Below are 14250 nucleotides of genomic sequence, written 5' to 3'. Positions count from 1 at the left end.
TGCTGTGTGAGCAATCTTTTGAATAAGAAATTAGTTGATTCAAAAGTTTGAGTGTGATAGCTTTCACGTGCCTTAGGAAAGGACTGTAATAAGCAACATACAACAACATTATTTGCATCCAGAATGTCCTAGATTCAGTCTTTGGCATGTTGGGCTGGGAAGGAACCTGGTATTGAAAAGCTGGTGCCATTCAGTAGATGGTTAACTGAGCTAGATGGGCCTGTGGTCTAGCTACATTAAGGCAGTTTCCTACAGTCTAAGCACTTGTTAGTAAGGCATTTATCCCAATGGGACTTCTGAGTAAACATACCTAGGATCTTAGTGTTGACCAGGCCTATAAGGCTATCTGTAGGTTGGTGGTACAGATCACTCAAAGTCTTGTGGCACCTTGGCAGGCTGACAAGTCTTTTGTGTTGAAAGCTTTGGGGGACTAAAACTGGTGCTTTAATAAATTACCCTTTGAGGTGCTCTAAGCCACTATGTCCCTTTCCTTTTTGCTGCAAATAGACATAACAAGGCCGCTTCTGTGGAACACTGTCCCATGAGTTGTGGCACAAACTTATTGACAACTGGAAGAGGTTGCTTTGCCAACACCACTCCTCCTAGTGAGACACTTAAATATTTTATTTAAGTTTTATATGTGCCACCCTTCGCACAAGCATACTTCAGGGTGATTCACAATAAAAAAATACACTAAAATAATGATAATTTAAATACTACAAATAAAAGCACTGTCCACATTCATAAGGGCACCAGGACCCATTCACACAGCAGAAATAAAATACAGTGGTGCCTCGCAAGACGAAATTAATTCGTTCCGCAAGTCTCTTCGTCTTGCGAGTTTTTCGTCTTGCGATGCACGGTTTCCCATAGGAATGCATTGAAAATCAATTAATGCGTTCCTATGGAAACCGCCTTCAGACCAGGACCGGGGACAGTCTGTCCCCCGACCTCTTCTGAAGGCTTGGGGGGGGGGACAAGGGCTTTTCTTCCCACCCCCAGCATTTTAAAAAACCCCGGGACAGCGGAGGACTTCTCCGCTGTCCGGGGCGATCTTAAAATGCTGGCGGGCGGCATTTTAAAATCGCCCCGGGACAGCGGAGGACTTCTCCGCTGTCCGGGGCGATTTAAAAGCCCCCGGGAAGGCAGGCAGGGGGGAACAAAGACTTTTGCCCCCGCGGCCTTCAGAAGGTGTTCCCGCCCCGCCGCCCGGCTTCAGAGCAGCCTTCCGAAGCCGGGCGGCGGCGGGAGGTGTTCTCGCCCCGCCGCCCGGCTTCGGAGCATCCTTCCGAAGCCGGGCGGCGGCGGGAGGTGTTCCCGCCCCGCCGCCCGGCTTCGGAGGAGCCTTCCGAAGCCGGGCCGCGGCGGGAGGTGTTCCCGCCCCGCCACCCGGCTTCGGAGGAGGTCCGAGGACAGTGGGGAAGACGCGCTGCGCTTCCCCGCTGTCCCGGAGATTTCCCTATGGGCTTTCGTCTTGCGAAGGAAGCCCATAGGGAAATTCGTTTTGCGAAGCGCCTCCAAAACGGAAAACCCTTTCGTCTAGCGGGTTTTCCGTCTTGCGAGGCGTTCGTCTTGCGGGGCACCACTGTAGATGGAATTCTTTGGCCAGGCAAGATAGCTTATCCCCCACCCATAGGATCTTTTGCCCTAGGCCAGGGGTCTGCAACCTTTAAGACAAAAAGAGCCACTTGGACCCGTTTCCGAAGAAAAAACAACTGGGAGCCGCAAAACTCGTCATTATAAAAATAACTTTTTTGTCACTTTTTTATTATTTCTTTGTTTGACCCCTCGGAATTACTCCTCATAGAAATAAACGTTAAATTAACAAGTTACCTTTTTGTGTGTGTGTGTTCTTCACTCCCCTTCAAAACAGTGACCAGCGTACATGCCCCTTACAATGTAGCGGGCGGGCGGGCGGGAAGGTGACGTCGGGACGGTGCGTGACTAAGGCACGCACCGCCCCCATGCAACGTCACAGCCAGTACAGCGCCCGCCACAGTGGGGAGTGTCGGGGCACATAATGCGCCTCCTCCCCTCGCTAGTATCCGCCCCGGAAAAGGTGTAAAAGAGCAACATGCGGCTCCGGAGCCGCGGGTTGCTGACCCCTGCCCTAGGCCAACAACCTTCCTGTGTTATAATTTAGCTGGTGCCTTTTTTAATCTGGCTGGGTTGTGTCTCACTGAGGTAACATTCACACCATGCATTAAAGATGCCATGATTCCACGTTAAACAGTAAAGTGTTCCCTCAGAGAATTCTGGGAGCTGTAGTGAAGTGAGAGTGATTAGGACACCCCTAGCTCCCTTCCTAGGGACGCGGGTGGCGCTGTGGGTAAAAGCCTCAGCGCCTAGGGCTTGCCGATCGAAAGGTCGGCGGTTCGAATCCCCGCAGCGGGCTGAGCTCCCGTTGCTCGGTCCCAGCGCCTGCCAACCTAGCAGTTCGAAAGCACCCCTGGGTGCAAGTAGATAAATAGGGACCGCTTACTAGCGGGAAGGTAAACGGCGTTTCCGTGTGCTGCGCTGGCTCGCCAGATGCAGTTTTGTCACGCTGGCCACGTGACCCGGAAGTGTCTCCGGACAGCGCTGGCCCCCGGCCTCTTAAGTGAGATGGGCGCACAACCCTAGAGTCTGTCAAGACTGGCCCGTACAGGCAGGGGTACCTTTACCTTTAGCTCCCTTCCAGAGCTAAAATTCCATTTCCTGGAAAGGGGGGGCCAAGTGGGGGAAAGAGAACTGTAACTTTAACGTGGAATCACAGAGCTTCAAATGTATGATGCGGATGCGGCCAAAGTCATACTTTGAGCAGACCCATTAAAATGGATGGCGCTAAGTTAGCACATTCTGCATGCATGGCTGCATGCACATTCTCCCCTCCCTGCCTCAAAGAGCTCTGGGCATGGTAGTTTGCATAAGGCTTGCTGGGAGCTGCGACCCCATGAGGGGTAAACTACAGCGCCCAGGATTCTCTGCGGTAAAGACTCTGCTTCGAATATGCTTCAATGGTATCGCTGCGTGTCCTCCTATTTCAGTGGGGCTGCTGGCAATCATAGGAGCCAAAACCAATATAATATTTGAGTGGGCCGCCTCCCCCCCCCCCCAGTTGATGGACCTTGCCGTTCAAATGGGGTGTGCGCACTATTTCATATGCTCGATTATGTGGGGCGGAGTTTACCCCCCATCCCCACCCCAAAAACATAATTTATTCAAGCTGCACCCCCCCCCCCCAGCTGGCAAGTGTGGCTTCAAGCCGCCTCTTTCCATCTACAGTCGCTTTTCTGGTTGCAGGGAGTTGCAAATGTACTTTTCTGGTTGCAGGGAGTTGCAAATGTACTTTTCTGGTTGCAGGGAGTTGCAAATGTGCTTTTCTGGCTGGCTTTGGGGGCGGGGAGCTGATGAGTCGGCTTTGTTCGTGTTTCCCTCATGTGTTTGTGTGCTGTGAGCCGCCCTGAGATCCGCGGAGGAAGGGCGGCATACACAAGTCTAATAAATAAAAGAAACCCCTCTCGGCCGCCTTGCTGCGTGAGGCGAGGCCAAGCAGCAGGGCGCGCTCAGCCGACGAGGCTCCCAGGCGCCCCGCTCCGCCCCTTCCCAGCCCGGCCGAGGTGGCGGCGGAGGCGGCAGGCGGGGCCAGGCGGGGAGGGAGGCGGCAACGGCGGGGCGGGCCGGCCGAGGAGCTCCACTCGGCCGCGCCGGGCCTGACGGGGCAGACAGAGCCGGCGGGGGCCCTCTTTCAGCTGCTCTGCGATGGCGGCCGGCGTGTTCCTCCGGGCGGGCCGCTTCCCGGGGCTGGAGGCGGCCTCTCCCGGTCCGGGGGCCGCGGCGCCCCTGTCGCGGCGGGCGGAGGCGGCCGGGCTCTCCTCGTCGGAGGACAGCGAGGACGAGGCTGGCGGCGGCGGCGCTGTGTCGGCCCCTCGCGGGCGCTGCGGAGTGGTGGGCCCCCCCGGGGGCGGGCGGCGGCGGGGGGCGCCGGGCAAGCGGGCGGGCGTCGCGGCGGCGCAGATCATCCACTCGGGCCACTTCATGGTGTCGTCTCCGCACAGCGAGCACCCGCCCAAGAAGGGCTACGACTTCGACACCGTCAACGAGCAGACCTGCCAGACGTACCGCTTCGGCGCGGCCGCGGGGGCCGGCGGGGGAGGCGGCGCGGCGGGCGAGGGCGGCGGGGGAGGCCGCCTCAGCATCGACGCCTCGCTCACCAAGCTCTTCGAGTGCATGAGCCTCGCCTACAGGTGAGGAGGGGGCGCCCGGGGAAGGCCGCCCGCATTGCATACCCTCGGATGGGAAGAGGGGTGATAATAATAATAATAACAGCAGCAACAATATAAATATAAATAATAAATGCCCCGCCCACCCGACTGGTTTGCCCCAGCCACTCGGGGCAGCTTCCAACACATATAAAAATGTTAATAAAACATTAAACGAGAGAAACCTGCCTTCTGAAAGGTGCATAGTTACTTGTGGCCTTGGCTCAGGGGGTCCCATAACTCCAGACCCTCCCACGTTTTCCCTATGAGAATAGGGAAGTCCTGAGGAAAAGAGGGTCATGGCGGGATCGAATCAGAAATCAGGATGGCTTCTGTAAATCTGGGAAAATAGGGACCCTCGGAGCGTCTGTTATTTACTACTGCTACTGATCTTATTTTGGCTAGTTGGAGCAAGCCTTGGTTTGTTTGTTCTCTAGTTTCCAGCCACCTTTTCTCCAAGGCGCTGCACACTTCTTGGCCCTCCCCAATTTGATCCTCACAACAACCTGGTGGTGATTATTTATTTATTTCTCTCATAAGATTTAAGCACAGCTCCACAGTTAAATTTCTTTCGCAAAGTGGTTTACGAGAGGTAAAACCGAGGGAAAACTCGCAATTCTACTGTGAAAACGTACAAAAGTTAAAATACTAAAAGTAGATTAAAACCACCACAACCTTTTAAGCATCCAGATAGGCTTGTCTAAGCAGCCATGTTTTTATTAGCCTCCGCAGTCAGAGATCAAAGCGCCTGATTGATCTCACTAGGCAGGGAGTTCCAGAGTTTAGGTGTTGCTGCCTTAAACAAGTATTAAGTGGCACCTACAGTAGTGCCAGTTCCGCCAGTTGAAGTGGCCAAATGAGCAGCTGTGCGGTAGGCTAGGCTGAGAAACGGTTACTGGCTCACCAAAGTTGGAGATAATGGGGCTTGCTTGTGAGTGGATGTGTGTGCAGAAGGCGCAAGAGGCAGGTAGGGTTGGTGAGAGCATCTCCTTCTAATGCCACCCCTTCAGTGCAGAGTCCAGAGTGCTGCCGCCTTGCATGCAACTCCTGTGGAGGAGAGTTAACCATGTCACTGGGCAAGCACTGGGCATGGGGTGTCCTAATCTTGGGACGCGATTTTACTGGTTTATTTTTTTGTTCTGATTGATTGAGTGTGCTTTTTTACATTAATAGTGTGCTCACTAGTTCATAGAGAACTTATGTATCAAAACGTTGGTTATAAATGGATACCAGTTGCCATGCAGTGGTAAATTTTCAGCGTAGGAGCACATTGTGATTGCCTGTACAAAGAACGCCAGGGACTGCAACTCCCACCATCCTCAGCTGTTGCTCTTGCTAGCTAGGGCTGATGGGAGTTGGAGTCCAGTCTCTGCTTGATTATTTTTCTCATGCTCTGACTTCCTCTGTGCTAATGTGTTACAAAAAGTAGTAAAACTTGGAAGCCTCATCATCACCTCATTCCCTTGCCTGCCAATTGCCCTTGCCCTCTGTCACATGATATCATTTGCCGTGTTCTGAAAAAAGTCATGGAGCTGTGCTTCCGTTCTTCTGCACCATTGATTAATACTATTAATACAAATACTCAAAAAATAATTCCCACCCTTCCTGTAAAGACTTGGAGGATGGTTGTCCCATAAAGGTAAAGGTAAAGGTACCCCTGCCCGTACGGGCCAGTCTTGACAGACTCTAGGGTTGTGCGCTCATCTCACTCTAGAAGCCGGGAGCCAGCGCTGTCCGCAGACACTTCCGGGTCACGTGGCCAGCGTGACGAAGCTGCATCTGGTGAGCCGCTAGTAAGCGGTCCCTATTTATCTACTTGCACCTGGAGGTGCTTTCGAACTGCTAGGTTGGCAGGCGCTGGGACCAAACAACGGGAGCGCACCCCGCCGCGGGGATTCGAACCACCGACCTTTCGATCGGCAAGCCCTAAGCGCTGAGGCTTTTACCCACAGCGCCACCCGCGTCCCATGGTTGTCCCATATTCAGCCCTTATGAGGTAGGATTATCCTCATAGCAACCCTGTGAGGTAGGTTAGCAGTGGCAGTTGATTAGCAGCGGAGAAGGCAATGGGGGGGGGGGGCTTTTATAAAATCCATGGCCCCCAGCTCCATGATCCCCTCACCCTTATTAGCTGAACAATCTTCCCTATATAGACATGTAAAAACAATGCATGTCATAAAAAGTAAGGGACGGAGACCTTTTGTCCACACCCACCCATCCAGTAATTGCAGTTCAGGTAGAAATGGTGCCTGTCCTAACATCATATTCAAATTGTGCTTGAGTAGGGGCATTCAGATTCAAGTCTAAGGCTCTAACTCAGACATAGGCAAACTCGGCCCTCCAGCTGTTTTGGGACTACAACTCCCATCATCCCTGACCACTGGTCCTGTTAGCTAGGGATGGTGGGAGTTGTAGTCCCAAAACATCTGGAGGGCCGAGTTTGCCTATGCATGCTCTAACTACCCAGGAACTGTGAGGGGAGGATGTGTTGCACTGGAGAGGAAGCCTGTATTCTCTGGAGCAGGCTTTCTCAACCTCGGCCCTCCAGATGTTTTGAGACTACAATTCCCATCATCTCTGACCACTGGTCCTGCTAGCTAGGAATCATGGAAGTTGTAGGCCAGAAACACCTGGAGGGCCAAGGTTGAGGAAGCCTGCTCTGGAGGCTTGTGAGAGGGGCAAGTGGGGGTTGATTTAGTGTAGGAGGAGACGTTAAAAAAATGTACTGAATTTGTGTTGCAAAGAATGTGAGATTCTGTCTTCTCTTGCATGGTAGCAGTTTTCAAGTACTTATCAACAATTGTCTTGGGTGTGACCCCAAATTAGCCAAAGTAGTTAACGGCAAATCTTCTTTGCAAAAGAGCTATAAAAGTAAGTTTATGGTGGAAAATCTCAAGCTCCTCCATCTCAGGCTCCTCCAAGTCAGCATGTTGTTTTGGTTTCCACTCCTGTTTTGCCCATTGCAAGAAAAGAGTGTGCTTTCTCTTTACCATGCTTTTTCCTTTGTATGCATTAATTCTTTTAATTGAGAGATTGAAGTGTCAAAAGCTACGTTGATAGAGGTCTAGAATTCCATGAGAGAATGGAAACAACTTTTGGGAATTTACATTACAGTCTGTTTTTTCTTGGGTAATTCTCCTCGTCTTGCCTCAGGAACATGATTTGCTCAACATTGCAATGTAAATTTGTGCTAAGCTAATTGGATGTGGTAACAAATGTTGGAGTAGACCAAGGCCTGTCTTGTTCAGCATTCTGTTCCCTACAAAGAAGGTCTGTTGTCATACTACTATGAGCAAACTTTTTATAACTTTAAAACACAGTGTCTGCTTGCTTCTTTTAAAGTCTGCCATTAGACTGTCTGTTTCAGAAGTTGGAGCTGGCGCATAAACCAGTAATCTAGCTAGAAAAACAGGGTGTGGAAAAGGGCTATGAAGGGACTGGTGAACTTCCTTGCAAGGAAAGTTTACGTTTGGGGCTCTGGAGAAAGAGAACTAAGGAATGTGTGCAGCCACTGTAAAGGTCTGTGTGCGTGGTGTGAAGGAAGTGGATAAAAGCTGCTCTTCCTGCAAGAGGTTCGGAGCAGACAAAAAGCAAAACTTCACACATTGCAACCACAAGATATGGAGATGGTTTTAGAAAGAGACAAGACAAATTCAGGAAGGATAAGGCTATCAATGGCTACTAGTCATAATGGTTGTGTACTGCATTAGAGGCAGCCTACCTCTGAATTGGGACGCGGGTGGCGTTGTGGGTTAAAGCCTCAGCGCCTAGGGCTTGCCGATCGAAATGTTGGTGGTTCGAATCCCTGCGGCGGGGTGCGCTCCCGTCGTTCGGTCCCAGCGCCTGCCAACCTAGCAGTTCGAAAGCACCTTCGGGTGCAAGTAGATAAATAGGGACCGCTTTATAGCGGGAAGGTAAACGGCGTTCCGTGTGCTGCGCTGGCTCGCCAGATGCAGCTTGTCATGCTGGCCACGTGACCCGGAAGTGTCTCCGGACAGCACTGGCTCCCGGCCTCTAGAGTGAGATGGGCGCACAACCCTAGAGTCTGTCAAGACTGGCCCGTACGGGCAGGGGTACCTTTACCTTTACCTTACCTCTGAATACCAGTTGCTGAGGACCATGAGCAAGAGAGTGTTGTTGCACACATGGTCTGTTGGGGGGCTTCCCATTGCCATCTTACTGACCACTATGGGGAAAGGGATGCTGGACTAGGTAGACCTTTGGCCTGATCCAGCAGTGCTGCTCTGATGTTCAAGACCAGTTTGTGGGGCTACTTTCCAGGCAGTGAGTTACAAAGCAAACTTGCTTTCAATAATACCAAAACACAGTGTGTCAGGTGGACTATTAGGGCTACAGCTGAATTTTGTTTCTAAGTGGGCTAGTGTTTCAGAAGAGAAACCGTCCTGTTGTTGTAGGAGGGACACGCTTCATTTTTCTAAGCTAGTACTGTAGGACACAAATTGTGCATTGTGTGCTAAATTCAATCTGCTACAGTAATGAGATCTAGAAAGTCTTTATCTACCTCTACAAAGTATTGCAGGAACGTTTTGTTCTCCTTGCCTTCACTGCCTAAACATCAAAGTATCACAACAGCATCAAAGATTGTGACTGATCCAGATTAGATAGGTGTCTGTAGGCGTGCACTGTCTCACAATGCTTTTCAACAGTGATTCTCCCTCAGTTAATGAAAACTTGCAAGATATTTTGTGAAGGGTTCTGTTAACTTCAGTTTTACCCAAAGTATGCATGCATAGAAATTGTGTTACTACTTCCTTTCCTCCTGTTATGGAAAGAGAGTGCTAGAGGCAAAGTAAAGTTCAAGTGACACAAAATATTGTTAGAATGTTTTCCCTTCCTTTTCTTAACACAGGTGTGTAAATATTGCTTGTGATTTGTGTAAGCTCTTTTTAGAATATGCAGCAAACAGAAGCCTATACTGAGGTAATGTACCAGGTTCATATAGCGAGCAGAAATTATTTTGTTGATCTATTTGCGGGCTTTGGAGGCGATCTTATCTGTTAAGGAGACTTTGCTTAAGATAGATGTGTGGCTGATGGTTATATTTTAGGAATGATGTTAACACTGGGATTAATCAGTGTAAGCCCTCTGAATCTTGTTTGTTGAGGTTGCCCAGACCAGGATATCAACAAAACCTAGCTCCTATAAATTTTGGGTTAAAATGATGTGTGAAATTATTATTTATGATTATTGTTGTTGATTTCAGTGCTGTGAGGGTGGGTTAAAAAAATGAAATGCATAACTTCCCAGAAAATTCTCAATATTGGGGGTGGGGCATGGCAGGGCGGGAACAAGCATTGGGGCACATTAAAGACTAATTGCTTATAGCCATGGTCATAAGAAAATGAAATTCAAACCATACAGTTTACAGTTCCTCCCTGTCCTCCACATCTCTCTCTCTCTCTCTCTCTCTCTCTCTCTCTCTCTCTCTCTCTCTCTGTGTGTGTGTGTGTGTGTGTATATATATATATATATATATATCACTCAGGATAACACTTCATGCAACTTATGGAAGTGGCCTGTTGTCCACAGAAGGCTATGCCACAATAGTTTCTTAGTACAGACCCTTTGCTGTTGCAGCTTCTACCGTCGTATTCCAGGAAATTAGAAAATGGGTAAAATACTTTAATTAGATCAACATTCACTGGGTAAGGATATGTAGACTCTTCACAGGTTTGCATACTAACCACTGACGTTGTAATAAAATATTACCATGTCAGTTTTTTATTTGTTGAACATGTGCAGAAAAAGGCACATTTACTTTACTCTTACTCCTCCCCCCGCTACCTTTACATTTTTATTTGGAAACAAATTCTTCAGAGCTAAAAGGCCAATGGCTCCAAAACGAACGTTGATAACTTGTCATGCCCAATTGTTGCTGCCCACAGAAGCTTCAAGGTTATGCTTTTAAAATTTATTTTTACATAATTTCCAAGGAAGTAGATTTCAAAGCTGAATCCTGTACTTAAATAAAATATATAAACAGAATGAAAATATCACATTTCCCCTCCCCCATCAGGTACAAACAAATCTGGTCTTCCAGGCCTTAGAAGTCCTGGTCTGAAGTCTTCCAACTACGGAGGTTTTCAGTATGAAAGCTGTGTAGGATAGTTTTGCTTGCATGCAGCTGGCCACTTGGAGCAAAGAAGAATTGCTTTCAAGTAGTTTGGTAGGGAAGTATCACAAAGACCGATTGTGTCTCTTTTCCCTTTTCTTCTAGTTAATAAATAACTAGCATTTAGAACTATGTGGAATAATAGAACTACAATGGTACCTCGGGTTACATATGCTTCAGGTTACATATGCTTCAGGTTACAGACTCTGCTAACCCAGAAATAGTACCTCGGGTTAAGAACTTTGCTTCAGGATGAGAACAGAAATTGTGCTCCGGCGGTATGGCAGCAGCAGGAGGCCCCATTAGCTAAAGTGGTGCTTCATGTTAAGAACAGTTTCCGGTTAAGAACGGACCTCCGGAACGAATTAAGTACTTAACCCAAGGTACCACTGTAGTGACTTTTTTGTGTGTGGTAATTTTTGTGAACTTTAAGGCTGCTACAGCTTGAGGCTAGTAGGTAAGATAAAAAAGAACAGTCTCTTCTTGTTGCTTTTCCTGTGTGCAGTTTAGGAACAAGGCTGGATTTGGTATGCTGCATGTTTTACCCTGTAAAAGCAGCAGCATACCAACCTTAGCCCTGTAAAATGTACAGAAGGGGGATTCAGCAGTAGAAAAGCAAGGACAATGGTCTCTGCGAAACCAACCATTGTATCATGTGGTTTGTTATCTCCTTCTGGTGAAGGTGAAGGTAATGCTGGAAAAATTGACTGACACTTTTCCTGCCTGATTAGCCAGTTTACCTCTGGGAGATTAATCTGTCATTAACAGACAAAGCATTAACCCCTGAAGTGAGCAGTTTTTCACAGGAAGTACCGTATTTTTCGCCCTATAGGGCGCACTGGCCCATAGGGTGCACCTCGCAGAACAGGCTGCTACCCGCAAGCCTTGCGAGCCTGGTGGCAACTCCCGCCGGGCTTGCAAGGCTTGCAGATAGCTTCCTGAAGCCTGGAGAGCGAGAGGGGTCGGTGCGCACCGACCCCTCTCGCTCTCCAGGCTTCAGCGAAAGCCTGCATTCGCCCCATAGGACGCACACACATTTCCCCTTCATTTTTGGAGGGGGAAAAGTGCGTCCTATAGGGCAAAAAATATGGTAGTTTGGGAAGCAGCCTAAAAGACTAGCAGAGCATTTTATTTGTAGTAAATATTTTTAAAAAGATAATAGAAAGCAGTAGATCTGACTAAAAGGAAAGAAAGTTGATTGCACTGTTCATATTGCGTTTTTGGGGTATGATAAATTTATCATTCTACCTTGCAGTGGTTGGAGTCTGTGCCAAGCAAGCATTAGGCTTATTGTTGCATTTATTTACTTTGGGTACATTTGTACCTACCAATCTCTCACCAAAGAGCTTAGAGCATTATATTGGGATTCTTTAGTTGTCTCATCCAGCTGTGGGTCAGGCCCGTATCTCTGTTCCTACAGAGCTGGAACTATGGACTTGTTTATAGTGCATGTGAAATGAAAAGACCTGCGTTTCTGTGGTTTAGGGTCCAAGAAGGGGCAACAGTGAACAAGAAGAAATGATTGTATGCTTCAGAAAGATTGTTTTCTATTAAACAGTAGAAATTGTGTCCTTCTATAAGAGCAGTTCATCAATGGGCTAAGCCTCCTAGAGACAGTGCATAATGATCTTCATGGACAGGTTGGACACACGTTTGTTGAAAATGCTTTATGTACAGAAGGTCCTGTGTAGGATAGAGACATGCACTGGATGATCAGTTTGCATCCTGCCTAGGATGAAGTGCTGTTGACAGTTCCATGCCTGAATTCCTTGCAGCCCGATCATCCAGAGAATCCTAAAGTAGGATTTCAGCCTGCAGACTCTAGGTACCTCATACACATCCTGTTTCTATGCTTCTTTACATGGAACCAAGGGGATGCAGGTGGCGTTGGGGTCTAAACCACAGAGCCTCTTGGGCTTGCCAATTGGAAGGTTGGCGGTTTGAATCCACACAACGGTGATGAGCTCCTGTTGCTCTGTCCCAGCTCCTGCCAACCTAGCAGTTTGAAAGCATGCCAGTGCAAGTAGATAAATAGGTACTGCTGTGACAGGAAGGTAAACAGTGTTTCTGTGTGCTCTGGCTTTCATCACGGTGTCCCATTGCACCACAAGTGGTTTAGTCCTGCTGGCCACATGACCCCACATGCGGACAAACGTCGGCTCCCTCGGCCTGAAAGCGAGATGAGCGCCACAACCCAATAGTCGCCTTTGGCTGGACTTAACCGTCCAGGGGTCCTTTACCTTTACCTTACCTTTTACATGGAACCAAGTCCTCCTGAGCTTGATGGGATTGAATCCCTGGCATGAGAACACAGCATCAAAATTCTGAGCGGTATCCTCCCTGTGGATGAAGTGGCTGCTTGAAAAGGAAAAAGTTGCGTAACATAGGAATCACAACATTGTTTATTGAAGCTGTTATATCCGCTGTAATGGACATGTTTGCTTCTAGTGGAGCTTGTCATTCCCTATCATTCCAGAGCCCATCTGTTTTCAGACTACAATATGAAATGAAAACAGTAGTAAATGAAAATGATGCAGTTAGGTAATTTTAGACTCTGGGCTTGATTGCCTTACTGGAGTGCCCCTCTTCAGACAGTAGTGAAGGTGAAGGGTATTACTTCACCACTGTTGGAAACTCAGATATATAAGCTAGGCAGCAGATGGTTTCTTAAACCAGGATTTCAGTCACCAAAATGGAATGCCTCGTTCCCATTTTTTGGCCAGACAACTCAAAAGTTAAAATTTTCAATACAACTTTTTGGTTCCTGAAATTCATTCTGATTGTGCAGATAAAATAAAATGGATAAAATTCTACAGGATGTGTTGCTAGTGTGTGAGAACAGTGAAGATCCAAGGATCCCCAGGCATGCACCCCCAGATGGTGGAGATGTCAGGCCTGGGCATCTTCATTTGGTTGCAAAGTGCGCCTGGGGAATTTTGAATGCTGACTTCACCTACTCCAAAATGGCAGCCTTGCTGTGTTTGGGGTCCCACCTGCTCATTCTCCTAAGTAGGGTCTTGGACTTCTGCCCCCAAAGTCTGGTACCACTGGGTTTGCTGTTGCTGAGTTCCATTTTGCATTGCTGGGGCTACTCCAAGTGTTTTCTTTCCTGCTTGTGCAATACTTATTTCCCAGAACTATTAGCAGGCAATTTTTTTTGCATTTCCTTCTGGGAGGAGGGCTCAGTCAATGCTAGCATGTTGTGAAAATATAGGCACTTCTGTTTCTGTAGCTACACAGATGATTACTATTAGAATTGGAATAAGCATAATCTGACTGTTATTGCTACGTGTTTCATATATACAGTCAAGGAAAAAAGAAAGTACACCCTCCTTTAATTCTGTGGTTTTACGTATCAGGGCATAATGACAATCATCTCTTCCTTAGCAGGTCTTAAAATTAGGTAAATACAACCTCAGATGAATAACAAACACATTACACCATGCCTTCATTTATTTAATAGAAATAAATCCAAAATGGGTAGTTAAAGAGACACTTCAGTGGGCATAGGATCAGATAGCTAACATTTTCATGTAAAATCTGCCTATGTTCTTCGTTGGAATCCTTTGTGAAAGTACCTGCTTGTGTGCTGACAGAACTGCCTGCTCTCTCCCAATGGCAGAAAAGTGTTGCTCTTGATAGGGTGCTTGAGGATTGTCCTGCTATGCTAAAACAAACCAAGGCAAGAAGTTCACAATACTAAATGGGCTGTGTCCCTAGCAGCAGGTCAACAAAGGCTGAGAGGTCTGCGTTTGCATTCTTTAAGCAAGGACTTCTCAAACTTTACCATCTCAGACTTAACCAACCCAAAACAAACAGTTGCCTGTAAATAGATGTTAAATCTCTTCTCTTTTCTCCACCTCCCCTCCTCCGCCC

The 14250-nt window shown here is 48.1% G+C and overlaps 1 protein-coding gene across 2 annotated transcripts in view; it reads left to right on the top strand.

Moving 5' to 3' along the window:
• Positions 1–3668: 3668 nt before the first annotated feature.
• The window catches only part of MLXIP (MLX interacting protein), a 61324-nt gene continuing 50742 nt past the window's right edge, over positions 3669–14250 (top strand). Inside the window, exon 1 of one of the 2 annotated variants that reach the window (XM_028710130.2) lies at positions 3669–4226. In XM_028710130.2, the coding sequence (XP_028565963.2) occupies positions 3742–4226 (485 nt within the window). In that variant the 5' untranslated portion in view covers positions 3669–3741. The remainder of the gene's footprint in view (positions 4227–14250) is intronic. The other variant, XM_028710131.2, reaches the window with a different exon arrangement.

The sequence above is a fragment of the Podarcis muralis genome, chromosome 16, assembly GCF_964188315.1.
Source record: "Podarcis muralis chromosome 16, rPodMur119.hap1.1, whole genome shotgun sequence".
In the NCBI taxonomy this organism is placed as follows: Eukaryota; Metazoa; Chordata; class Lepidosauria; order Squamata; family Lacertidae; genus Podarcis; species Podarcis muralis.
Note: the sequence above shows the minus strand (reverse complement) of the source record. Positions and strands in the feature narration are given on the sequence as shown.